This window comes from Archocentrus centrarchus, unplaced genomic scaffold, assembly GCF_007364275.1.
Source record: "Archocentrus centrarchus isolate MPI-CPG fArcCen1 unplaced genomic scaffold, fArcCen1 scaffold_27_ctg1, whole genome shotgun sequence".
Lineage (NCBI taxonomy): Eukaryota > Metazoa > Chordata > Actinopteri > Cichliformes > Cichlidae > Archocentrus > Archocentrus centrarchus.
Window position 1 is genome coordinate 1583364 of NW_022060257.1, and position 27992 is coordinate 1611355.

General features: G+C 42.2%; 1 protein-coding gene across 4 annotated transcripts in view; it reads right to left on the bottom strand.

The window, feature by feature from the left end:
* Positions 1–204: 204 nt before the first annotated feature.
* Positions 205–27992, bottom strand: part of LOC115776176 (endophilin-B2-like) — a 44838-nt gene continuing 17050 nt past the window's right edge. For all 4 annotated transcript variants that reach the window (XM_030723759.1, XM_030723757.1, XM_030723758.1 and 1 more), the window contains 5 exons: positions 22956–22979; positions 21728–21817; positions 14234–14334; positions 13292–13493; positions 205–1969 (listed from right to left, as the gene is read on the bottom strand). In XM_030723759.1, coding sequence (XP_030579619.1) covers positions 1862–1969; positions 13292–13493; positions 14234–14334; positions 21728–21817; positions 22956–22979 — 525 coding nt within the window. In that variant the 3' untranslated portion in view covers positions 205–1861. The remainder of the gene's footprint in view (positions 1970–13291; positions 13494–14233; positions 14335–21727; positions 21818–22955; positions 22980–27992) is intronic.

Genomic DNA, 27992 nt, shown 5'->3' on the forward strand with positions numbered 1-27992 from the left:
GAGCATCTGAAAATGTATAAAGTGGCTATAATTCCCAGACAGATAATACTTAAGTAAAATCCCTTGAATTAAAGCTGAAAGTCTGCACTTCAATTGTGTGACTCATTGAGCACCACTTTAAATCAAAGGTTAAAATACAAAAAAAAGAAGAAGTGCCATTGTTGGTCTTATGGGTCTGACTGTAAAGTATCTACAAAAGAGGAATTTAAATCAATCTGTTTTATTAATCCACACATTTCGTTCATTCAACAGACAATAAGATATTCAGAGAAAACAAGAAAATTAAGTACAACAGAATTCCAACAAGTTAACAAAACGCATTTTTGAACAGAACGTTATCTCAAACTTGTGAAGTAAGCAGAAGAGAAGAAAGCAGGACACACACATTTGGGCACCAACTCCATCTGTGTCACATGACCTGCAAGTAAAATACACTCATTTCATATGAACTTATCAGCAGGCTGGGTTTAAAAAAAACAAACAAAACAAAACAAAGGCAGTGCATGCATGTGCGCATGCAGGGTGAAAGGGTGGAAGGGCACATTAGACTTGATTACATCCACATACACACATACATGTCCAGCAGGACGGGCTACCAGCTGTAGCACGTGCAGCACTAAGACAGAAAATGATTTCATTTAATGACAAACACTGAAAATCCAAAAACAAAAACACTAAAGGGCAGTTGTGAGGGAGTGAGTGTTGCGTGCTGGCTGTGGTAAACTTGAGGTCTGTACACATTTGTGTGATGCTTGAAGAGCACATTCTCTGGAGTGCAGCAGATGGTCTCAGCAGTCCCCGCCCATCCGCTTAAGGCAGTTAGAAAGGGAGTGGTAATTTCACCTTTATTTACACAACAGGTGTTCATATTGTTCAAAGGGGCAGCTGCGGTGGTGTGGAAAGATATAGGAAGCAAATAACAAACAAATAAACAAAAACAAACAAAAAAAATCAGCCCATATGGGAAATGCAAATAATCAGAAGTTGCCTTCCAGCGTCAACAAAATTATTGTTGCTTTAAATAACACAGGTATTACATTCACTTCAACTAGCAGTTAAGGCAAATAGTCTTCCCGAACAAGCCTCTGAAACACTTTAGTGGTTTACAGCTGTCCAGAGAGAACTGTAAACCACTGTAAACTATTATATTCAATGCTTCCATCAATAAATTATATTATTAATAAAATAATAACAGTAACCACTGTGAGGGGGGGAAAAAAAGAGAAGAACAAAACACATCTGCAATAAAAGTAGGAAACAGTCACATCTTTCATTCTCATTTGTAGCTTTCAAATAAACCAAAAAGTGGTCTGAATGGTTTCCCTCCTCCCCACAGATGCGAAAAAATAATCCAACGTAAGGAAGTCCCGTTTGATTTCACTTCTTCTTCAGTCACGTCACATCAACACATTAGCAAGAAGAATTAAGGACATGGAACTGTTTCATCAGTGCAAGCTTACAACTATAACCTCCATGAGACAATATTTTAGACTTTTACAACTTGATTCTGCATCACAGCTTAGCAGTGAATTCATGAAAGCGCTTTTAAAATATATATAATAAATACATCAAACAGATCAATATAATTTAATCCAGGCATGGAAACGCCTGCTTCAATCTTTGGGATGCACAACAGAAGAAAAGAAAAAAAAAAAAAATCATAAAAAGAGAAATAAAAGGAATGTTTACCATCCCCAATGAGGATTTTCCTGGATTCACTGTAACAATGTCTCCATTTTCACTGCTGTCTGAGAAGCATTCAGGGTTGACGGTTACAGGTTAGTGTTAAGAGTGAGAAATTCTTTGTGGCTTCATTGTGTGTCCAGTCACACACATGCACATGCACACATGTGTATGTTGTCTAACTGAGTAGCTCCAGGTATGTGACAGGCACTTTTCCTTTCTGGTTTCCTTTCTCTCCAATCAGCCAGTCGGAGTCCATTCCAGGCACTGTGTAAACTGTGATTAGCTGTAACACAGAAGTCAAAATGGACAGATCTGACTGTACTGGCCAATATTCACCATTTAATAGGTTAATATCTATACAGGTGCTTGTCATAAAATTTGAATATCATGAAAAAGTTGACTTATTTCAGTAATTACATTCAAAAAATGAAACTTGTATATATATTCATTCATTACACACAGACTCAGGGCTTTCAAATTGTATTGGAGTAGCAGGGGGGCATGCCAAAGGAGCAGGCACCTTATGACCGAGACCGAAGCCATGACAGCAGCAGACAATATGAATAGTTACAAGGCAGTTACATGGCAGTCACATGGCAGTCGTGAACCAATAAAATGGCTCAGATTGAAAGAACATAAATGTTGCAACATGCGTCCACATGGCGCTGGAAATGGAGACGGCGGACGGCACAAAAATTTTTTTTTAGGAAAATTAAAAACTAGACTTGCAGAGTGGTGGAGTAGGTGGAAAATGCGCCTGCCGCTGGCATAATTTGAAAGCCCTGAGAGTGATATATTTCAAATATTTGTTTCTTTTAATTTTTATGATTATAACTGACAACTAATGAAAACCCCAAATTCAGTATCTCAGAAAATGGAGAAAAGTTCAATATTGAAGACACCTGGTGCAACACTCTAATCAGCTAATTAACTCCAAACACCTGCAAATGCCTTTAAATGGTCTCTCAGTCTAGTTCTGTAGGCTACACAATCATGGGGAAGACTGCTGACTTGGCAGTTGTCCAAAAGATGGCCATTGACACCTTGCACAAGGAGAGCAAGACACAAAAGGTCATTGCTAAAGAGGCTGGCTGTTCACAGAGCTCTGTGTCCAAGCACATTAATAAAGAGGCGAAGGGAAGGAAAAGATGTGGTAGAAAAAAGTGTACAAGCAATAGGGATAACCGCACCCTGGAGAGGATTGTAAAACAAAACCCATTCAAAAATGTGGGGGAGATTCACAAAGAGTGGACTGCAGCTGGAGTCAGTGCTTCAAGAACCACCACGCACAGACGTATGCAGACATGGGTTTCAGCTGTCGCATTCCTTGTGTCAAGTCACGCTTGAACAAGAGACGGCGTCAGAAGCGTCTCGCCGGGACTAAAGACAAAAAGGACTGGACTGCTGCTGAGTGCTCCAAAGTTATGTTCTCTGATCAAAGTACATTTTGTATTTCCTTTGGATATCAAGGTCCCAGAGTCTGGAGGAAGAGAGGAGAGGCACAGAATCCACATTACTTGAGGTCCAGTGTAAAGTTTCCACAGTCAGTGATGGTTTGGGGTGCCATGTCTTCTGCTGGTGTTGGTCCACTGTGTTTTCTGAGGTCCAAGGTCAACGCAGCCGTCTACCAGGCCGTTTTACAGCACTTCATGCTTCCTGCTGCTGACCAACTTTATGAAGATGCAGATTTCATTTTCCAGCAGGACGTGGCATCTGCACACAGCACCAAAGCTACCAGTACCTGGTTTAAGGACCATGGTATCCCTGTTCTTAACTGGCCAGCAAACTCGCCTGACTTTAACCTCATAGAAAATCTATGGACTATTGTGAAGAGGAAGCTGTGATACGCCAGACCCAACATTTCAGAAGAGCTGAAGGCCACTATCAGAGCAACCTGGGCTCTCATAACACCTGAGCAGTGCCACAGACTGATTGACTCCATGCCACACTGCATTACTGCAGTAATCCAGGGAAAAGGAGCCCCAACTAAGTACTGAATGCTGTACATGCTCATAGTTTTCATGTTCATACTTTCAGTTGGCCAACTAAAAATCCTTCTTTTGTATTGTCTTAAGTAATATTCTAACTTTCTGAGATACTGAATTGGGGTTTTCATTAGTTGTCAGTTTTAATATCAAAATTAAAAGAAATAAACATTTGAAATATATCAGTCTGTGTGTAATGAATGAATATAATATACAAGTTTCACTTTTTGAGTGGAATTACTGAAATAAATCAACTTTTTCATGAATTCTAATTTTATGACCAGCACCTGCATGTTGCACACTATGCACATGCAGAAAAAAGGAAAAGATTAGGCTAATTAATAAACAGTATCATCGTGTAGTTTGTTACGCAGACAGAGTTTACGTCATTCTGTCTGCAGCACATGTAACAGAGTGGCATCACGGAGCATTGGACAATCCCCATGTTTGTATTTTAAAAGTTCAGTTGCTGCTAAAACAATCTAGCCTAGGCCCTTCCAGTGTTGAGCTGGCTCACTGTTCAGACATTTCAGTCCTCAAAATAATTTAGCTGATTCCCCAAGAAGGCTCTTATTCAGATGTTACACATGAACCCTAACGCCACTGTCTTTAACTGCAACTTGTCATGATAGTCCTCCCCCTCTGCCACGAGTCAATAAGAAGGACTGTTGTCTTCTCCATGCACAGCACAGGATGTTGGAGTTGGAGTTCATCTGTAGGATGAGCTGATTATAATGTTCAAATATTTTTTAACACAGTGTGAGGCAAATAAAAAAAAATTCCAAATATTTTCTTAACCACTTATCAAATTCAGGGATGTAGGAGGGCTGCGGCTGGTTAGCGTGTGGGAGGAAGCTGTCGTACCCAAAGAAAACCCACACAGGCACGGGGGGAAACATTTTGCCATTTTTTTTTCAGCAACAGCCATTCATTCAGTTTTTTTTTTTTTTTTTTTTATACTCTTTATTTAACATTTTTCATTACAATAAAACATACAACACACACTGAACTTGGGGCACTGATTCTTAGTTAAGTATATATATACATTACAAGATATTACACCTAGTTATGCTTCCTTGCTCTTGTATGTTAACCATTTAGACCAACGTTTATTGTAAGAATGTCCTTTCATACGTAAAAGAAATGTCAGTTTTTCCATAGAATGAATCTCCTCCACGACGTCCCTCCAGTGGTCCAGCTGGGGGGGGAGTGTCTTTAGCCAAGATCGTGTAATTGCTTTTTTGCTAGCAATTGATAGAATTTTAAAAGGTACTCATCCTCTTTTTGAAACAATTCTCCAGATATCAGCCCCAACAGAAAAATTCTAGGATCTTTGGGGATGACATACCCCAAAATTATCCCAGTAGTCTGACAGATTCCATCCCAGTAAGCTGCCAACTTTGGGCAGGACCAAAATACATGAGAATGATTGGCGTTCCGATATCCACATTGTCTCCAACATTGCTGTTCTTCCCCTCTATATCTACTAGTAATTTGCGGTGTAATAAAGTATCTAATTAAACACTTCCATCCAAATTCCCTCCATCTTTTAGAACTGGTAGACGTCTGTTGTGCCACACACATAGAAAGCCAAGCATCCTCTGTAATTTTTACTCCCAATTCCCTTTCCCATTTAGACTTAATATTCAAGGTGTTATTTCCATTATGTTTCTGCAACCCCTTATATAGTTTGGAAACAGTTTTGCATGGGAGGTGCGTATAAGCATTTGCAAAAATGTTCACAATAGTATTACCTTCTGGAGGAACACCTTTTTTAATTTTTGAATTGTAAAAGTGCCTGACCTGGAAATATTTAAATAAATCTCTATTCTCAAGGTTGTAATCCCTTTTCAGTTGCTCAAATGTTTTAAAAGTGTTACCTTCTACAAACTGGCACAAAGCCACAAGCCCTCTATCTTTCCAATCTAAAAAAGAAGAATCTAATTCTCCTGGTCGGAAATTTGAGTTACAGGAGGGCCACATCAGAAGTCCAGTGACATCTGCCAATCTGTACCTATCAACCACTTCTTTCCAGATTAACAACGTATCTTCAACTATACCATTCCCATTTTTGTCTGTAACTATTTTACCTCCCAGACGTGTCTGAGGTTGGGCCCCACCCTGGCTAAGTTCAATCTGTTTCCATCTAGTCTCCATTTCCAAGGAGCACCAGCAGACCATGAATCTCATCTGAGATGCGTAATAGTATTCTCTCAAATTTGGAAGAGCCAGACCCCCCTGGTCCCTATTAATTTGGAGTGTTTTAAATTTTACTCTTGGTCTGGTCCCGGACCAAATAAATCTGGAGATCAATCTGTCCCAGGCATGAAACTGTGCGCTAGATATTCTAGTAGGCAATGACATGAAAAGATATAAAAATCGAGGAAGTAGATTCATCCTCACTATTTCCATTCTAGCTGTGAAGTCCAACAATAACCTTGCCCAGGCTGTCAAATCTTTTTGTATGTTTTCAGTAAGATTATCAAAGTTCAAACTAAATAACTCATCCAAGTCTCGAGAAATGAATACTCCTAAATATTTTAGCTTTTTGGCATCCCACCTAAGTCCATATGTCTTTCTTATAAATTTACTAGGTGAGTAGTTAATTGTCAGAACCTGTGTTTTTGTGATGTTTAGACTGTAGCCCGACAGTTGACCAAACTCAGTTAATGCTGACATAACTCTGGGGAGCGTTGTATCTGGATTTTGGAGGTATGTGATTACATCATCTGCAAAGAGGGCAATCTTGTGTTCTATATTTGCAAAACTAACTCCCTTTATCCCATCATCCTCTCTAATGGCCTGTGCCAAGGGTTCAATGAATATTGCAAAAAGCGATGGGCTTAGACAACATCCCTGACGGGTTCCTCTGTGTAGTTGGAAGCTGTTTGTTAGGTGCCCATTGATTTTTACCCTGGCCCGTGGTTCATCATAAAGTGATCGCAAGCACCTAATAAACTGGTTATTAAAGCCCAGGCGCTCTAGTACCTTATATAAAAAAGTCCAGTTGACCCTATCAAAGGCTTTTTCTGCATCTAAACTAATTAATGCGGCACTGAGGCCCTGCTTTTTAGCTTGGTCTAATATATGCAATGTTCGTCTTATGCTGTCATGGGTTTGTCGGCCTTTGATGAATCCCGTCTGGTCTTCATGTATTAGGTCTAACAAATAATACTCCATTCTCCGAGAAATTATTGATGTAAAAATTTTATAGTCGACATTCAGAATTGAGATTGGGCGATATGATTCGCAGTATTCAACATTTTTCCCTTCTTTAGGGAGGACCGATATTACAGCCTCTCTCCAAGATGGTGGGATCTCAGCTCTGCTCAATGTCCAGTTCAAAGATTCAAGCAGGACAGGAGATAGCTCCTTCCTGAACGTCTTGTACCATTCATTTGGGAACCCATCGCTACCTGGGCACTTATTACTTTTCAAATGTCCAATAACTGTATCTAATTCTTCCTGTGTGATGGGGGCAGTTAGAGTTTTGTTTTGGGTTAGACCTAGTGAAGGTAGATCCAAAGATGCCAAATAATTATCAATATCAGTTATGTTAACTGATCTTGGGGCAGAATATAGCGTTTTAAAATAATTTTCAAAGGTCTTATGTATTTTATCCATGTCATAGGTTAAATTACCATCAGAGGGTTCTCTAATTTTGGTAATCGAATGCTTCAAATGGTGTTTACGAAGTTGTCTGGCTAAGATCCGGGTAGCTTTTGGGCCTGATTCGTAGAATGTTTGTTTGCAGAATCTTAATTTTTCCTCAAGTTCCTCGAATATCATATCGTTTATTTTGTTTTTAGTTTTTGTTATTTGTTCTAAAAATTCTCCATTGTTAGTCATTTGCTGTTTTAGTTCTAAGTTCCTCAGAGTTTTTTCCAGTTCATCGTATTTTAACCTCTTTATTTTTTTGAGGTAAGCAGTTCTAGAAATTAGTCTCCCTCTCATTACTGCCTTGACCGTGTCCCAAACTAAGGTGGGATTTACCTGCCCATTATTATTGTCTTTTACACATTCCGTTATTTCTTTTCTAATCTCCTTTGTTGTGGATTCATTATTAAGAATACCTATATTTAAGCGCCATAATGTTGTTTTAGGCCTACTAGTCAGACAGATGGACAAATAGATAATATTGTGGTCTGAAATATCAGATGTTCCAATTAAGCATTCCTTCACTTTAGATCTATCAATGGTGTTCATCAGAAACAGGTCAATCCTGGAGTGGACTTTGTGGGTAGAAGAGAAATGGGTAAATTCTCTTTCTTTAATATGGAGACCCCTCCAGACATCAAACAGGCCCATCTCCCTGATCAGGATATTTAGGTCTTTTGACCTACCAGTTTTTTGTTTCTTATGGCTTGTCGTATCTAGAGCAAAATTAGGGATTGTGTTCCAGTCTCCAGCACAAATAAGAACTCCTTCGCTAAGTGAGATAATGATGTCAAAGAACGTTTTTAAGAAAGTCCTGTCGCTCTCTGGCGGTACATATACATTAACTATCGTGACCACAACATTATCAATTCTCCCCTTTATAATAACAAATCTGCCCTCTTTATCTCCCTTCTCAGATATCAATTCAAAGTTCAGTGAATTAGAAATCAGGGTGATTACCCCCCTCTTTCTACTGTTTCTACAAGAGCTATAAAACGTGTTTAAGTAACCAAGTGACTTAAATTTGTCATGTTCTTGTTTAGACATATGTGTCTCTTGTAAAAGAGCAATTTGTATCCCATCTTTCTTCAATTTGGCTAAGACCCTTTTTCTTTTCACTGGACTATTCAAACCGTTTACATTCAAGGAAGCAATTTTTAAATTATATGACAGTATTGTACATAAATACCTTGACTGATTTGGCCCCTGAATCCAAAACACGAACAGTAACAAAACAAAACAGTAACAAACTGACTTCCAAGGTGAGGAGAAGCTCCTTCTTCTCGCTCTTGACCCCGTTGGCAAGTCGAGGGTTAAACCTCTCAAACTGAGAGGGCCCAAAAAGGACGGTAGAAGCGCCTTTGGGAAAAAACACGTCCATCCTATTAGTCCAACGTAGAAAAAAGATAAACAGTGACCTCTCCCACGAAGTAGTAAATCAGAGCCTAGTCAAAATAATACTGCATTATGTCATGTTGTTCTGCCTATTTTCATTCGATCATGCTCCGCTGGAAATCCTGTAGTTTGTTCTTGGCTCTCAGCGCCACCGCAGCGCCGCTGTTATCCACCGGCTGCCAGCCCAGCAGCTCCCGAAGCTTCCACTCCGCTCTGGAAACACCGTCAGCTATCGCCGGTTCCTCCGCCTGGATTCCGCGTCTCTTCAGCTCGTTGTAGGCTTCCCGGGCGCTGGAATATGTGCGAGTTCCTGATTCCCAGTGGATCCTTATGTTGGTAAACGGTGTTTGAAAGCGGATGCCTTTCACTTTGAGCGCTTTCTTGATAGAGTTATATTCTCTGCGCTTCTTCACTATCTCGGGTGCATAATCGTGGTCGAAGTGAATAATTGAAGAGCCCACCTGGATCTTGCCTTTTTTCCACACTTCTCTTAAGATCTTTTCCTTTGTGGAAAATTCCAGAAAGTTGACAATAATAGCCCTCGGTGGTGATTCGGGTGGGGGTTTACTTGTCAGAGTGCGATGTGCGCGCTGTATTTTCAAGTCCAGGTCCTCCGGTAGTTGTAGCTGGCTTCTCAAAAGCGTTTCGATATACTGTGTAGTGGAGTTCCCCTCCTGACCTTCTGGCACCCCAAATACACGAACGTTGCTTCTTCTGGAACGGGACTCTAAATCAAGCACTTTAAGCTGTGTTTTCCTCTGTTGTTCGATGCAGAAGCACAGCGCCTCCGTTGCCTCCTTTGCCCAGGTCTCTACTTGATGAACGCGGGCCTCCGCCTCATCAACACGCTCTGCCAGGCCCTGTACTTCAGTGGCGATATTGTCCAGCTTACCGTTGATCTCATGTCCCAGATGGTCGATATTTTGTTGTAGCTTTGCATTATCCCCCTTTAAGGCAGTCTTCAAATCGTCGATAGCCTTAAGAATTCCTTCCGAGTCCATGTTCGTTCCAGTGCTTTCAGCGTCTGAGCTAGCCACGTTGTCGTTAGCTTGTTTCAGGCACATGGTAGCCTTAGCTACTAGGGCACTTTTATCCTGAGCTTTAGGCATTTTTGTCGATTTTTTATGGCTCGACATGTTTCCCCTCCCGTTCATAAATTATTTTATCGAAACCGTGAGCGGATTAACGAGTTTTGAACGGAATATTTTGAAGTTAAGGTGGGAGAGAGGCTCTAACGCACCCGTCTACTCCATTTGCTCCGGAAGTTCCATTCAGTTTTACTTAGTGACTCTTTGAACTAGTTTTCATAGTTCCTGTCACACCAGTGCCGGATTCAATTCCCAGCTCCCTTCATATGCACAAGGGGCTTAACTCCTAATTGCATCCAGAAATGAAGGCTCTCACCCTATGACAGCTGGGATAGGCTCCAGCGCCCCCCGCAACCCTGAATAGGATAAGCGGAAGCGAATGGATTGATGGATGGATGGAATTCCAGAGTTGTCTTGAGGACAGTGAGCCACTTACTTCTGCTCATGATGCTCTCCTGTGTATTTTTTATATATTTACTCCAAGACCTAAAACACAGGATATCTAAGGCTTTTTCTCTAGTTTGTGCCTCCTCGTCTCCTCTGTCCTCCACCTGATACCCAGATCTTTGCATATCATGATGAATGTCAAGTGGGTTCTTCTTCTTGTCTTGCTGTTGTTAAGGTTAATGTTAATGTGGTGTACAGTGAACACAGGCTAGGTTTTGGGGGCAGCAGGCAGTGTTCCAGGTTGACAGTGAAACAATAAATACTGTACAGTGAGTGGAAATCCTCCCAAAATTTTCAAAATACAAAGCACAGCAATGTTCTCTAATATTTGAACTTCTTGTGTAAAAAATATTTTACTGCAAAACTGATTAAATCAACAGAGATTGTGATATATCCCATAAATTAAAAAACTGTTAAATTATGCCAAGCTGAAAGGGAGATGCTACACCTGAACTCATGTAATTTCCCAATTACATGAGTTGCTGTGAGAGTGCTGAAGGAGATTTACAGAGATGGTCAGAAGGAGCTGCACTGTGTCTTTGAATAGAAAAGCATGTGATAAGGTGCCAAGAGAGGAACTGTAGTCCTGTATGAGGAAGTCAGGAGTGGCACAGAAGTATGTGAGGTGCTTAAAGTTCCAGTCTTTCTGGGTAGATCAAAAATGAACTTTTAAAACTGATGAGGAAGCAGAAAATTAGGGTAATTTCTTTCCTTTAGAAATAAGCAGTGACTGTCTTGTAGCAGTAGGTTGCAGATTGTACGGTACACACTTTTAGTTGTCCCTGAATATGTAGATGTAATGCAGATAAATGCAGCTGCCAATAACCTTAAGCCCCTACTCACTGTAGCCTCTACAAGAAGGCAGGGTGGCCATTACTTACCAATGAATCATGTGTGTGTTTTATTTCCAAAGCCAGTCTTAATCAACTACCGTGTTATTTATCATCATTTTTAAGACTTAAAAGACAAAAGTAATATAGATTACATAAACTGTTCAAAAGAATTAATTACCTTTGACATTTCACTTATGAATAATTGGAAGAAACTGCAGTCATTCATCCTAGAACAGTTCAAGCTTCGGTTGGGTGATATTTTATATAATGGATGCTTCTGCTTTTGAATGTTGTGATGTTACTGTGGAATGTTGATTTTTATTTTATGTTTTGTTTTTTTTTTTATAACTTTCCATGTGTGGGGGAATGTATGTGCATATATGTGTACAGTACCAGTCAAAATTTTGGACAAAGGGAAGTGTGTCCAAACTTTTGACTGGTACTGTATGTGGATTTGAACGTATATACTTATATATAAGTATATATATATTTTAACATACAGTTTCATGCCTCATACAGTGGTATGCAAATTTTGGGCACCCCTGATAATTTTGATGATTTTCCTTTAGAAATCATTGGTTGTTCGAATCAGTAATTTCAGTTAAATATATCATATAGCAGACGAACACAGTGATATTTGAGAAGTGAAATGAAGTTTATAGGATTTACAGAAAGTGTGCAATAAGTATTCAAACAAAATTAGGCAGGTGCATAAGTTTGGGTACTCTTGTTGTTTTATTGATTTGAATACCATTAGCACTAATTATTGGAACACAAAATTTGTTTTGTAAGCTCATTGACCTTTGACCTACATACACAGGTGAATCCAATTATGAGAAAGGGTTAAGGTGGCCAGTTGCAATTGTTTCTCCTTTTTGCATCTTCTTTGAAGAGTGGCAACATGGGAGCCCCAAAACAACTCTCAAATGAGCTGAAAACAAAGATCGTTCAACATCATAGTTTAGGGGAAGGATCCAAAAAAGCTCTCTCAGCTGTCAGTTTCCACTGTGAGGAACATAGTGAGGAAATGGAAGACCACAGGAACAGTTCTAGTTAAGGCCCAAAGTGGCAGGCCAAGAAAAATCTCAGATAGGCAGAGGCGAAGGATGGTGAGAACAGTCATAGTCAACCCACAGAGCAGCTCCAAAGACCTACAACATCATCTTGCTGCAGATGGTGTCACTGTGCATTGTTCAACTATTCAGCGCACTTTGCACAAGGAGAGGCTGTATGGGAGATTAATGCAGAAGAAGCCTTTTCTGCGCACACCAATAAACAGAGTCGCTTGAGGTATGCTAAAGCACATTTGGAAAGCCAGCTTCATTTTGGAATAAGGTGCTGTGGACTGATGAAACTAAAACTGAGTTATTTGGACATAACAAGGGGCGGTATGCATGGTGGAAAAAGAACACAGCATTCCAAGACAAACACTTGCTACCCACAGTAAAATTTGGTGGTGGTTCCATCATGCTGTGGGGCTGTGGGGCCAGTGCAGGTACTGGGAATCTCATTAAAGTTGAGGGTTGCATGGATTCCAGTCAATATCAGCAGATTCTTGAGAACAATGTTCAAGAATCAGTGACAAAGTTGAAGTTGTGCTGGGGCTGGATACTTCAACAAGACAACGAACCTAAACACTGCTCAGAATATACTAAAGCATTCATGCAGAGGAACAAGTACAACGTTCTGGAACGGCCATCTCAGTCCCCAGACCTGAATATTATTGAAAATCTGTGGTGTGATTTAAAGCGGGCTGTCCATCAACTGACTGAACTGGAGATATTTTGTAAAGAAGAATGGTCCAAAATATCTTCAACCAGAATCCAGACTCTCATTAGAAGCTATAGGAAGCGTTTAGAGGCTGTTATTTCTGCAAAAGGAGGATCTACTAAATATTGATGTCATTTTTCTGTTGAGGTGCCCAAACTCATGCACCTGCCTAATTTTGTTTAAATAATTATTGCACACTTTCTGTAAATCCTATAAACTTCATTTCACTTCTCAAATATCACTGTGTTCATCTGCTATATGATATATTTAACTGAAATTGCTGATCCGAACAACAAATGATTTCTAAAGGAAAATCATGAAAATTATCAGGGGTGCCCAACTTTTCCATACCACTGTAATGTAGATTGAGAGATTAGAGACTAGAGGCCAATAGCCATTTACTGGTTGCAGGCCGATGATGAATCCTCACCTCATCAGCCAGAATGGAGAGCTCACTAGAATCAGCTGCATCATAATCATAAAGGACTCTGGCTTTGCGGGTTCCTGTAGCTGGTGCCTGAACTTCCTCGATCTTCAGGGTGTCAGTCTCCACCGGGCTGCTGCTGTCTTCTGTCACCAAACTGGGAGCAGTGATGGAGTTTGTGGAGTTCAGTGCAAAAGCATTAGGAAGCCTGAGGGGGAACAGGCAAAAATGACAGCCTGAATATACAGAACATGTAGAACACAAACATACTAAAATAACACAAAAATGGCCCAAAGCTGTATCAACAACTGGAAATCAAGTGATACATTGGCTGTTCTTTTTTGTAAACCTACACAGCTGTAACTGGATTTAACACATGCAATACACTATATGACACTGCAAAGTGAAAAAATTATTTGCATGCATGTTAAAAATGTAAATTATTTTTTAGTTATGCAAGCATAAAGTGCAGACCATTATGTTTTTGTGAATATACACTCAGCAGTGCCAAAGGACTAGCTTTTTGTACAACTTCTGCCAAAACAGATGCGCAGAATGACATAAAAAAATATGAAATCATACTGATGTTGCAAAGAGGTAAGTAAATTTAGTCCAAAGGAAATCCTCTTATTTGTTTTAAAAATTCAAACTAATGCTTTAAGGTGCCTGAGCTGTGCCAGCTTTATGGCTTGATAAAGGTTATTGTGCGCAGCTGCTTATCTTAGACATCAGGATGCAGACAAAAGTCCCCGTGACTTGCACAAACTGTTTTACTGTAGGCGTAGATAGTATATTTTATAATCGATATTGTTATCATGAGTACACGGAAGTGTTTGGAATTATGACCTCCTGTTTGGTTAATAAAAGACACAGGCTATCAATTCTCACCGAGCATGAAGCTGAATGAATCAAACCATCCACCCACATCACCTCCCACTGGACTCTCACCTTCCCAGCTCTTTCTGTAGTTCCTGCATGTGGAGGTGACACTGCTTATAATAAGCTGCTTGGGCCTCCACAAATTCATGCAGGCAGCGCAAGTGATTCACCTGAAGATAAGAATAAGCAGTCAGTCATTAAGGAGTGCACACTGATTCAGTTCAGTTCAGTAAAAACATGACTGGATTTTTTTAAAGGGGTAAAAAATAATTTTTTTTAAAGTTTACTTATTTAAAAGTACAAAAGCAAAATGTACCTAAAAGATCAAAAGTAGTTATTTTGACATTTTACATAATAGTGGCTTTCAAGTACTGTGGGAAGTTGTGATGACAAGTTTACATATCCTTGACACGTGCATGAATGTCATGGTAATTCTGGGCTTTTACTAATTTCTTGTTGGAAAGCCCAATTGTTCCCAAGTTTCAACCGTCTTGCTGTTGATTTCAGTTGGAGGTGAAGAACTGGGTGTTAGTCCTCTTTCTTCATTATTCCATCCACTTTGTGCAATGTACCAGTACCACAAGCAGCAAAGCAGCCCCAGAGCACCACCACCACCCCCACCTTAACAACTTATACAGTATTCTTAGGTTTTGACTCCCCTTTACTCCTCTTGTCATTGTGGTCAAAAAGCTCAATCTTTGTTTCGTCTGACCGCAAAACTTTTCTTCAGAAGGCATTTGGTTTGTCCATTCGGGCAGCTGCAAATTTCAGTCGAGCTTGAAGGTGTCTATTTTGGAGCAGGGGCTTCTTTTTTTGTCGGCACCCTCTCACTACATGGTGATGTCAAACTTGCTACACTGTGGACAGTAATGGTGGTGCTCCAGCAGTTTCCACTTCATGGCAGGCTTGAGCCTTGGTGGTTCCTGGGTTTATCTTGAACATCCTAACCAATTTCCTCTCATCTGAGGGTGACAGTTTGGGTCTTCTTTCACACTTTAGCAAAGTGGTGACACATCAGAATAACTTTTACTTATGTTAGAACTAATGCTCCAAGAGACTTTCACAACTTGTACAATTCTCCTCCTTAGAGCCAGCTGTTGAGTTCCTTGGACTTTCCTATTGTTCTGAGTATTGGTCAATCCAATGAGTGCTGTCATATAAATCAATTTTGTGATGGCAGAGAGAAAATACCAGCTGTAGTCAATCGCGATCCTTAATAAGAATTTAGGCTTTGGCCTTGTCAAGTTAAAAGACATTGTAGAACCTTCAGCACCACTTATTAAAAGATATAAGTGTGTGTGTATATATTTGAGTCATTATGTATGCTTTAGACCCTGTGTGGATCAAAGAAAATCCAAAATAAATAAAACACCCAATTACTTTTTTAAAGTTATTAAACATGTATGTTGTACAATCATTCCACCCTGTAAAGGAACAGTTTAAAGAAAGCCCCAAATTATCATGACATTCATGCCCATAAAGGTCTGACTACAAGTGTATATATGCTATTAAAGGGAAATTAAAGGAGAATTAAACTTCAGGGATATTGTTCTGGACAGTTAAGTAGGGGGTTGGTAATCAGTTTCAGCTGCTTTGGTGTTAATGAAATGAACAGCAGGTGCACTAGAAGGACAAAAATTAGACAACCCTCAAAACAGGAATGGTTTTACAGGTGGAGGCCGGTGACATTTTTTCCTCCATATCTTTTTTGAGTGTGTTTTCACTAGTTTTGCATTTGGCTAGGGTCAGTGTCACTACTGGTGGCATGAGATGATACTTGGACCCTACAGAGGTTGCACAGGTAGTCCAACTCCTCCAGGATGGCACATCAGTGCATGCCTTGTGCTCACTGCCCAACACCGTGGAGCCCAGCTGGCATTTGCTATGGAATACCAGAATTGACAGGTCCACCACTGGTGCCCTGTGCCTGAGCAGGTTCACCCTGAGCACATGTGACAGATGCGAAAGGGTCTGTAGAAGCCATGGAGAACGTTATTATCACTATTATCAGCATGACTAGTTTTGTGGTGAGTCAGTGATGGTCTGCAGTCTGAGCAAATCTAATTTATGAACATCTGTAGATGAGTGAAAACAGCTGTACTGTTTACTTTGTGTTTAATGTGTATAGAAAAGTATTTCAATGGATTTTTGTCATCTACTTTTATTCAGTGATTTCTCTGAGGAAAGGGGAGGAGCGTCAGCATGTAAGACGTGTCTGCATGAGCTCCTCTGGAGTGTGACAGTTTAATCCTTTTTTTTGCATAATTTTTTTGGAAAAATTTTCGACACCGACAGGTACTGTTAACTTTCACAGGACACCTGTTACCAACTCAGTTTTATAAGCCCTCTGAACCATGGCGCACCGGGGAAAATCCGACCCCTCCAAGGTAGGCCGCAGTAAATCACGCCAGTCGCCAGAACCTGAAGCTACTCCTGAACCTGATGCTAATGACCAGCTGTTGGAGCGCATGGAGGCTATACTGGAGGGCATACGTTCGAGTAAATTTGACGAAATAGTATCTGAAGCAGTGAAGAGAGAAATTATGACTGCTCTCGCCCCGCTAGAAGCCAAAATCACGGTGCATGACCAAACTATTGCGGCCCTTGAGCATTCAGCTAGTGACCAGAGTGACAAGTTAATTACCTTGGAAATGAAGATCTCCTCACTCACGGATATGGTGGACAGTTTGTCAAAAAAATGTGAGGATCTAGAAGGGCGCTCTAGACTGAACAATGTATGTGTGATCGGTATCCCCGAGGGGTCTGAAGGCACCTGCCCGATGGATTTCATGGCTACTCTTCTGCAGAACTTGCTTTGCCTGGACAGCAAACCGATGCTGGACCGAGCCCATCGGACCCTCCGTGCCAGACCTGCAGACGGGGAACCTCCCCGTCCCTTTGTCATCAGTCAATATGTTCCAGCAACGTAAGGAAATCCTGTGAAAGGCTGGGTCGTCTGCTCCTCCTCTGCTGTATAATATATACTAAAGTGCTCCATTTCTGCCCAGGCATCAAGTTCGGCCTCTTCTACCCAGCGCATCCCATTTCGGGAGATGCTTTTGCGATTTGTTCAGTGTGTTATCTACGTTCTTTTTGTTTGTTGTGTTTTTTGTGTTAGAGTGCCTCCAACCTTTTTCTGCTTTTTCTTTCACCCACCTCATTTGTCAGCCAAATTTTCAGATTGCTTGGTATACTTCTAATTTATCTAACATTGTGCTATGTCTTCATCTTTAATAGGAGGGGACCTCCAATTTGCCAGTTTCAACTGTAAAGGGCTCAACAACCCTGTCAAACGTGGCAAGGTACTACATTACCTTCATCAACTAGGAGCAAAAGTTTTCTTTTTACAGGAAACTCATCTCAGAAATTTGGAGCACTTAAAACTGAAGAGGGGCTGGGTGGGCCATGTCTTCCATTCTTCTTTCTCCAGTAAGGCCAGAGTAAGGCTATCGCTGATCACGCTCCTCTTCTAACGGATATTAATCTAAACAAGCTACTGCCTGAACGGCCTCCATGGCAGTTAAACACACATCTTCTCTCACAGAGTAGCTTCATTAACAACATTTCAAAGCAGATAGATTTTTTTTCTGTCCATTAACAGAACCCCAGAGGTCTCTGCTGCTCTTCTTTGGGAATCACTCAAAGCTTTTGTCAGGGGAGAAATAATCTCTTATGCTCATTATGAGAAAAAAATCAAGAATGAGAAATTGCTTAAACTTAGGCAGCAAATTTCACAGCTTGATAATATGTACGCAACCTCCAGCTTTCCGAAGATTTATAAGGAACGCCTAGCTTTGCAGTCTGAATTTGATTTACTCATGACCCACCATATTACGGAAGCCATGCTGCAATCGAATGCACAATTTTTTGAACATGGCGATAAAGCCAGCAAATTGCTGGAACATCAACTTAGACGGACATCGGCTTCACGACAAATTCCCCAGATTCAAACAGACAGGCATGGCATCAGATCCACTTCAGATCACCCTCGCCTTCGAGGAATTCTATAAATCACTTTACTCATTCAAATTTTCACCCTCAATTGCAGACCTCGACAATTTCTTTGCTAATTTGGATTCCTAAGATTGAACAGCCCACTGCCACTAACCTGGGGAAACCTATTACGCCACTGGAACTTATTGCAGCAATGCAGTCTCTCCAGGGAGGTAAGTGCCCAGGCCCTGATGGATACCCTTCAGAGTGGGATAAACTTTCACCATTATTATGAAATATGTATAATGAAGCCTTTGCCCGGGGAGTTCTGCCCCAGACTCTTAGTCAGGCCACTGTTAGGGATTATTTTTTACTCAGTGAATAAATGACAAATGTTTAAAGGTGAACTCCAGTAAATTAATTAATAAACAGTGGATCAACCAAATAATAAACAATTAAATAATGCATTAGAAAGAGAGCAACTGATCAGAAAGTACTAGACTAACTTCTCTGCTTCGGTGCATCTTATCTTGAGGCTCGGCCACAAGGACGTACAATTAAAGCATCAGGAGAGAAGACATACAGGAGTCTGAGGAATTTGAGTCATGAAAACCAGCTTGAACAAGACTGAGTGATGAAGGTCAACTTGTAGTGCCCAGAGATTGTTTATGTTTAGATAAGCGGCAGTCAGTATAAAAATGTTATGGTTAGACAGGAACACGGGCTCAGAGAGAGAGAGCGCACACACAGGCCTGCTGTCTCCTCCGAGTCCCCACATAAGCATGTGTGTAAATTTTCTGATTTTTTAATATATTAAATGTCTTACTTTTTTAATTAAAGTGTTTCAGGTGTCTTCCTTCATAAACAACCTGATTACCTGTCACCACTATCTCTCTTCTTTTGAAAAAAGATAAAGATCCTCTTTCTTGCTCATCCTACCGTCCCATAAGCCTTTTAGATTTTAAACTGCTGTCCAAGGTTCTTGCTACACATCTTGAAGCCGTCTTACCCATTATAATCCTCCCAGACCAGACTGGATTCATCCAAAATAGACACTCCTTCTTTAATATCAGGTGACTTTTAAATATTATTTATAATTCATCATCATCTACTAGTACTCAAGAAGCCTTCATCTCTCTCGAAGCTGAAAAGGCATTTGACCGGGTTGAATGGACATATTTATTTTATGTAGTTAAAAAATTTGGTTTGGGTGACAATTTTTTTATCAAGGATTAAACTACTTTATTCTAACCCACAGGCATCAGTCAGGACCAACAACACTCGTCAAAATATTTTGCCCTCTCTCGCTCAACAAGACAGGGGTGCCCGTTGAGTCCTCTTCTATTCGCGATGGCCATTGAACCACTTGCTATTGCTCTCCATTCAAATCCAAACATTGCAGGCATACAAAGATATGGTCGAGAAGGTAAAGTCTCACTTTATGCGGATGATTTACTTTTGTATGTTTCAGATCTCCAAACATCTGTTCCTATCGTTCTGGGCTTGCTCTCAGACTTTGGCCGGTTATCTGGATATAAGCTAAATTTAGGCAAAAGTGAGCTGTTTCCTATCAGTTTAGCAGCCAAATCCCTTCCCCTGCACGTCTTCCCTTTTAAAAGGACTAATGATAGCCTTACATACCTTGGAATTCAAATTACACATAAAATTGAAGATCTTTTCGAGGCTAACTTTTCTCCCCTGCTATTGAAAATAAAAGAAGATTTTGAATGTTGGTAATTGCTTGGGTTGTCTTTGGTAGCCCGCATCAACTGCATTAAAATGAATGTCCTTCCATGTTTTTTGTATTTATTTCAGTGTATCCCAATCTTTCTTATCAATTCTTTCTTTAAGCAGTTAGATGCTCTTATTTCTGACTTTCTTTGGAAAGGGAAGACTCCAAGGCTGTCTAGGCAATACTTGCAAGGTCCTAAATCACTTGGGGGAATGGCCCTGCCTAATTTTAGGTACTATTATTGGGCCTCCAATATTAGAGTTTTTAAAACTTGGCTTGATTGTGAAGCCTCTCCTCCCCCCGCCTAGTTAGTCATGGAGACAAATTCTGCTAAACCAGTATCTCTCATGGCCCTGTTGTATTCACCAGTTCAATCTTCCAATGTTGCATATACAAAAAACAAAATAGTTCAAATGTCTCTTAAGATCTGGACCCAATTCCGGCGCCATTTTGGCCTACTGCTTCTATCCCCTCATGCACCGATCACAGCGAATCATATCTTTTCCCCCTCTCTTGTTGACAAAACCTTCATGATTTGGTCTAATTTAGGCATATGGACCTTTAAAGACTTATTCATTGATAATGTCTTTGCCACCTTTGCACAAATGTCAGACAGATTCGCTATTCCATCACACCACTTTTTTAGATATCTTCAAATTCGCAGTTTCACTTGCAGTAATTTCCCCACTTTTTCTTATCTACCTGTAGACTCTGACCTGGACTCCTTGTTCGTGTCCACTACTAGGCTAAAAGGTTCTATCTCGATTCTTTATAATTTAATTGCTTCGGTACGTCTGAAATCTCTAAACCTGATTAAGAACCTTTGGGAACAGGATATTGGGGAGAATATATCAGATGAGCTCTGGTCAAGTATTTTGACACAAGTACATAAATCCTCAATTTGTGCTAGCCACTGTCTTATTCAATGCAAATTGGTTCATCGTGTCTATTATACCAAATCCCGTCTATCTAAAATTTATAGTTCTGTCTCTTCAACATGTGACAGATGTCAACAGTCCCCTGCAAACCTTATCCATATGTTTTGGCTATGCCCCCAGCTTAATTCCTTTTGGATAGAGATATTTTCTGCCATATCTAGAGTGGTTGGGAGGAAGGCTGACCCGTAAGTGCCTTGTTTGGAGTCTTTTCTGGAAAGCCCCCTTAACTATATCTCAGGGAAATTCCCTGGCCTTCATGACTGTTATTGCTAGGAGAACAATACTACAATACTAAGACAGCTCAACCCCTCCTCTTTTTTAAACTGGCTTAGGGAAATTCTTTATTTTCTTATACTTGAGAAAATTAGGATGACACTGCGTGGCTCTTCGGAACAATTTACACTCATTTGGCACCCACTGCAAGTGCTGGCTAGACAGACTAATGTTCCCTCTGTACCAGATTAGCTCCCATTGTTATTATTATTTATTTATTTACTCTTTTTTTCTCTCTTAATTTTATTCTCCCCTGGAGGTCCCTTCTGCTTCCCTTTTTGTTTCTCTTTCTTCTTTACACACATATATACAGAAATAATGCAATGGAAATGGTAATACTGACATGCTTGTTTTGTAGAAGTGGTGGTTATTTTATCTTATTTACTTATTTATTTTTTTCTGCGATCCTGTTGTGAGTGGAGGCGTCTCGTCTTGTCTTGTTTATGCCTTCATGTTATAAAGACAGTACTGTTGTGCAGTCTGCTTTGCGTGTACAATGTAATGAGAGTTATATGGCTGTACAACTTGTTTAAAATCTAATAAACAAAGTTTGGAAGAGTGATTTCTCTTACTGTGCTGTAGATTATTAAAATCAACATGTGAACTACATGCTTTTCTTTTATAGGCTCAATAGTTGTATGTGACTGATGCTTATAGAAGTGGTGGTTGTGGATGTGACTGACATACATGTGTACTACTGATCCCCTCCAAAAGCAATCGTGTGACCTCTGCTTGGCGATCAAACTCTGTCTGGGCTACTCGGAGTTCATGTTCAGCCTGAAACAATAAGAACAACATTACTGACAAATTTCCTTCATCACCCTTGGTCCCATCTAAAGTTTATACTTTAATCTATAGGCATACTAAAAGATGAAGAAACAGATATAAAAGCTTAACAATGCTAGAGGAATAATGTGACAGGCTGTCATTTGTTGCATAAATCAAGAGTTTTAAACATTTTCATATCCTACAATCCTCAGAAGACAAAAGCTCCAACTTCATTTATACAAATAAGCATTCATGAATAAAGTGATGTTAGTTCTTTTGCATCACTGGAATGTACACTGTATGATAATTTGTGCATAAGAAAGAGTAAACGCAGGCAGGAGGTCTGTGGTAGGAGGGCCTTAATAAGCTCTAAACCAGTGGTTCCCAAATTGTGGCCTGCAAAGGTACTGCACGTGGGCCATAATAATAATATTATAATATTATTATTATTATTATTGTTGTTATTGTTGTTGTTGTTAATAATAATAATAAATTATTATTATTGTTGTTGTTGTTGTTGTTATTAATTAATAATTCAGTTTGAAAGTACTCACAAGTATGCATAGTTGCATATCTATATTAATGTATTTATTTATATAAAACCTAATTAAAACTGGTAACAGGAGGTGGTTAAATTGTGATATTACTCATTACTCTGACTTAATTTTACTGCTCTTGTACTTAAGTTTGTGTCCCAGTGGCAACTGGGTCACAGTGGCAACTGGGTCACATATTGGCATTATCACTTTACATATGACTAGGCGGAATTAAAAATTTATAGCAAACAGCCTGTGTTGTTTATGTTTTTTTGAATAAAATTTTCAAGGAAATCCATCACTTTTTCTTGTATTTTGATGAGAGTGAAGACAGGCTTCCAGCCACGAAAATTTTATATGCAGACAACCAGGGTGGAGAGTTCCATGAAAATTTCTGGTTTTTAGGTGGGTCGCAGCACTCTTGACTTTAGGAAGCACTGCTTTAAACAAAGCTTTGGCCGGATTGTCTGTTAATCACCCAACCTATTTCTGAGTCACTCTCAAGTGTGGCCTGTCGAAAACACATGGTATGATCTAGTTCGTTGAAGGCATGTAGATTCTAATCTACAGACCAGACAGACAGATGGGCAAAGTAACATTTTAATACTTACTTTCTCCACTTCCTCACTCCAGAGCTGATAGGCCAAAACATGCAACATAAGAAGAGAAGAAAAATGAAAGTTATAACAAGAAAATCCTAGAGTGCCTTCACCAGTGTAATCTAGAACCAGTGTCTGAGGTCATTTCTAAATCAAACCAGTCAGTATCTCTATTCAGTTGTTCAACTGTTACTAAAAACACATCTATTAGATTATTTTTCTGATACTGTCAGGACCCCTATGTTATAATATAACAGTAATATCCCTAAAAGAGCCCCCACCCACCCCCCACCAAGAATGATGCACAATGTGTCTCCAGCCCTGTGACAGCTGGGATAGGCTCCAGTATCCCCATGAACCTGAACTGGATATGCAATCAAGAGTTAACTTAGCAATGCTTTGTTGATGTAGAGTCTTTTGACACTACTGTTTGGTATGGTGCAACATTATACTGTAGATTTTTAGTCAAACCCAGCAGGTGTGGTTTGGTGCAGCTCACTGCTAGAATTAAACCGAAGTAATGAACAATATCATTCTGGGCTGTGGGAAGTTTATCAATGACATGACAACAATCATCAACAATATATAATATGGTGATATGACTCAGAAGTCTGGTATGCAAACTTTGTCTCCAACAATAATGATTACTAGAATCTTACCAGACTGACACACCTCCCATCAAACTTTAACAAAGCACAGCGTCACAACAACCTGCACTAAATGGCCAGAATGATACACCTTATACATTTCCGAATTACATCAAGTCTAAATAAGAGTCATAATAGAAAGTCATGCTTTTGCCTGCACCCAGGGGGTCAATAGTTAGTGACCTATGCATTGGTCATAGGAGTGAAACTTTAGGTTACTTGCGTAACCCCGGTTCTCAGAGTAGCATGAGTGAGATGTCTCACTATGGGATGCGCCTCCCTGCGTATTCCTCAGAAGCATTTATCTCATTACGCCAATCCTGATTGGCTGGTGATCGCGATGACCATGTCAGGCGGAGCCACCCACCTTTAAGTAGCTTGCGCTACAACATAGTCATTATTCAAGATAAGCACCTCTTCTCGCTTCGCCCCAGCAAGAAGGGCTGTCTGGTGAGACATCTCACTCATGCTACTCTGAGAACCGGGGTTACGCAAGTAACCTAAAGTTCTCATTCCTAGCATTCGTTTCGATGTCTCACTATGGGAAAAGGAGACTCCCGTATTGCCAGACGAGCTTATCTCAAGCAACCGCCAGCTAAATAGCAAGTAGTCCACCTATCCAAGTGAGGAGCCAGAGCTCAGTACTGCTTGGGCTACACTTGGAGCAGAGACATCCAGTCTGTAGAACCGGACGAAAGTGAGAGGTGAAGACCAGCTTGCGGCTGCACAGATGTCCTGGATTGACACCCCTTTAAACAGGGCCCAGGATGCCGCCAGACCACGAGTAGAGTGAGCCCGCAGGCCCTCTGGAGCCTGCAGCCCCTGACTCGAATACCCCAGCGCAATCGCCTCCACAATCCAGTGTGAGAGCCATTGCTTAGTGATAGGTTTGCCTCTGTGAGGACCTGCCCATGAAATGAAAAGCTGGTCACTTCCTCGGAAACCCTTAGTCCTGTCCAAATAAGCACGCAAAGCACAAACAGGACACAGCATGTGCAACCTTTGTTCTTCATCAGAAGAAAAAGGAGGCGGGGAGAATGCTGTCAAGGTAATTGGCACATATGACCCAACCACCTTAGGCACATATGCCGGGTTGGGCTTCAGCAGTACCCTAGCCTGCCCCTGGGCAAACTGAGTGCAAGAAGGGTGTGCTGAAAGGGCATGAATGTCACTGACACGCTTAGCCGAGGCTAAAGCAAGCAGCAACACAGTCTTCAGGGACAGATGCTTTAAATCGGTCTCCTGTAGAGGCTCAAATGGGGGGCAACAGAGCCCATCCAAAACCACCGCCAAATCCCAAGGGGGTGCCAGTGGCCTGGAGACAGGGAGTAACCTGCGGGCCCCCTTCATAAAACGGCAAACCAAAGGGTGTTGGCTAACTGTTTTATCACCAAACCCCATGTGGAAGGCAGCAATGGCAGCCAAGTACACTTTAACTGTGGAAAAGGCTTTTTGCTTGTCAATCAAGTCTTGTAGGAATGACAGAATCAGGCCAACTGGACACTGAAAGGGAATGTGACCCTTCTCGTGGCACCAGTCCTCAAACACCCTCCACTTACTGTTGTACAGAGACCTGGTGGAGGATGCCCTAGCATTCTGAATAGTGTTAATCACCCCCTGGGGAAGATTCGCCATGCTTAGATTAACCCACTCACGGGCCAGGCCCAAAGTGCCAGGCGCTCTGGATGTGGGTGGAAAATCGACCCCCGTGCCTGGGACAGCATATCCCTGCGCAACGGGAGTTGCCACGGCTGCCCGCACAGAAGCTGATATATCTCCGCTAGCCAGTGCATTGTCGGCCAGAGCGGAGCTATCAGAATCATTGTGTGGCGATGTTCCCTCACTCTGGACAGAGTGGGAGGTATTAACGCCAGAGGAGGAAAAGCATACAGGAGCACGGGTGGCCAAACATGCGCGAGCGCGTCCACACCGAGAGGCGCGCTCTAATCGCGCAAGGAGAAAAAACGCGGACACTGCGCGTTTTCTTCTGAAGCAAAAAGATCCACTGAAGCCTGGCCGTAGCGCAGCCACAGCTGTTCTACAATGGCCGGATGCAGGGCCCAGTCGCCGTATAGCGGAGCGCCTCTGGATAGCAGATCCGCTCCCAGATTTAGAGAGCCTGCGATGTGCGTGGCCCTCAGAGACAGGAGACGTTTGCTGCTCCACAGGATCAGTCTGCGTGCCAGTATGTGCAACTGGCGTGAATGCAGTCCCCCTTGACGGTTGATATAAGCGACCGTCGTTGTATTGTCGGTCCTTACAAGGACGTGATGTCCCTGTAGGAACGGGAGAAAGCGCCTGAGGGTGAGAAACACCGCCAGAAGCTCCAGACAATTTATGTGGGATCGTTGGAGAGTGCCGCTCCAGAGACCTCTCACAGATCGCCCTTCGTGGACACCGCCCCAACCGGACAGGCTCGCGTCCGTGGTGACCACTTTCCGACACTGAACAGTGCCCATGGGTACCCCCTGAGTCAGAAAATCCGGATGTCGCCAACGGCGTAAAGCCATTGCGCAATCCACTGTTACTGTAACTCTCCGCGCGCCATGACGCACGGGGCTCAGTCTGAGTGAAGCTACCCAGCGCTGAAAATCCCTCATATGCAGCCGGCCGAGTCGCACTACAAGGATGGCTGAAGCCATCAGTCCCAGTAGGCGAAGGCACAACCTGAAGCGGACCAGTTTGTGTAGACGAAAAAGAGCGAGGCACGCTCTGAACGCCTTCACTCTCTCGGCTGACAGGCTGGCTGTGAAGGAGATCGAGTCCAGAGATAAACCCAGAAATATTATATGTTGTGCCGGAGACAACACACTCTTTTCTGTGTTTATTATGAAACCCAGATCGGTTAGATGCTTCACGACGACACACGTCTGTGTCGCAGCTTCCTGCTCCGATCGCGCTAGAAGGAGCCAGTCGTCTAGATATGTAGCCAGACGAATGCCCTGCTGCCTGAGCGGCGCTTTCGCTGCTTCGGTGCAGCGTACAAACACCCGGGGGCTCAGGGACAGGCCGAAGGGCAGCACTCTGTACTCGTAACTGATGCCCCGAAAAGCAAACCTCAGATACCTCCTGTGTGGAGGGTAAATGGGAATGTGAAAATATGCGTCCTTTAGGTCGACAGAAGTGAACCAGTCGCCCTGGCGCACCAAACGTACCAGAGATGCATGAGTCAGCATCCTGAACTTGTATTTTCTGAGAAATTCGTTCAGAGCCCGCAAATCCAGGATAGGGCGAAGTCCGCGCCCTCCCCGCTTGGGGACCAGGAAATACCTGGAGTAAAAACCGCTTCGACTCTGATCGGGGGGCACTATACATATCGCTCTCTTTTCTAACAGCGAGTGTATTTCCTCCTGTAGAATGCGAGCAGACTCTCCCCGTGCTTGGGAATGTATTATGCCCAAGAAACGAGGGGGAGTAACGGCAAACTGAAGCCTGTAGCCCCGTGATACTGTTTTCAGTACCCAGGATGAAGTTGTGAGCTCCGCCCATCTCTCTCTCCTCCGAGATAGAGAAGTGGCAACTTCTTGTGTTTCGTCCGCTTGGGGGGCCCCTAAAACTTGTGTTAGGAGCCCATCTTGCGGTGGGGTACCGTGGTGACAATAGGTTAACACTGCGCATGCGCGGGGTGTTAAACTTTTCACAGCGTCGGTTATGGCACTCTTCCTGAGGGGAAGTGCAGCCCCCTCCCGAGGCAGCAATGCCATTGTGCTGTTTTCTTGTTTTGACTGCGCCCTCGACAGTAAGTCTGGATGCTGCAGTGGAACATGCTTTATTAAATAACAAGAGTGTGTGTTTCTGCGACTCAGGAGAGGGGCAGGGTCTGCTGCTCCCGAAACAAAGTCTCCTTTCCTCGTGGCCTGTGCGTGTGCGCTCTGAGGGGGCATAACGCGCAGCGACGAGGGGTCGATGGGGCGGGGGTACCCCTGCGACACACTCTGGAACATAGCAGGTGGGGCTGGTGAACAGGGAACTTCCAGCTTCTTCACCTGTGGGAAGTGAGCAGCCTGTCAGGCTGCCTTCTTCTTCTTCCTGGCCTGAGGATCGAGGGGCTGCGCTGGTCGTCCTGGCGGAGCCGCTGTCGGGCCATTCCGTGGCCAGCCTGCCCCCGTCTGCTGCCTCGGTGGGGGTACGGAGGGCGGCTGGGGCTTCGTACGTTTTGGGATTCTGAACTGAGGGGGTGGCCGAGGAACAGCCTGTGCAAAGGTCTGTCGCGGGGCCGGAGGAGGCATCGGCTCGGTTTTCCGAGGGAGGCAAAGTTTAAGAGCTTCGTCCTCCCTCTTCTTTGCCTCACATCTCTGCTGCATGGAAGCCAGAGCAGTTCCGAAAATGCCGTCAGGCACGATCGGCATGTCAAGGATGTCCTCCTTTTCCCTCTCTGATAGGTCTGTCAGGTTGAGCCATC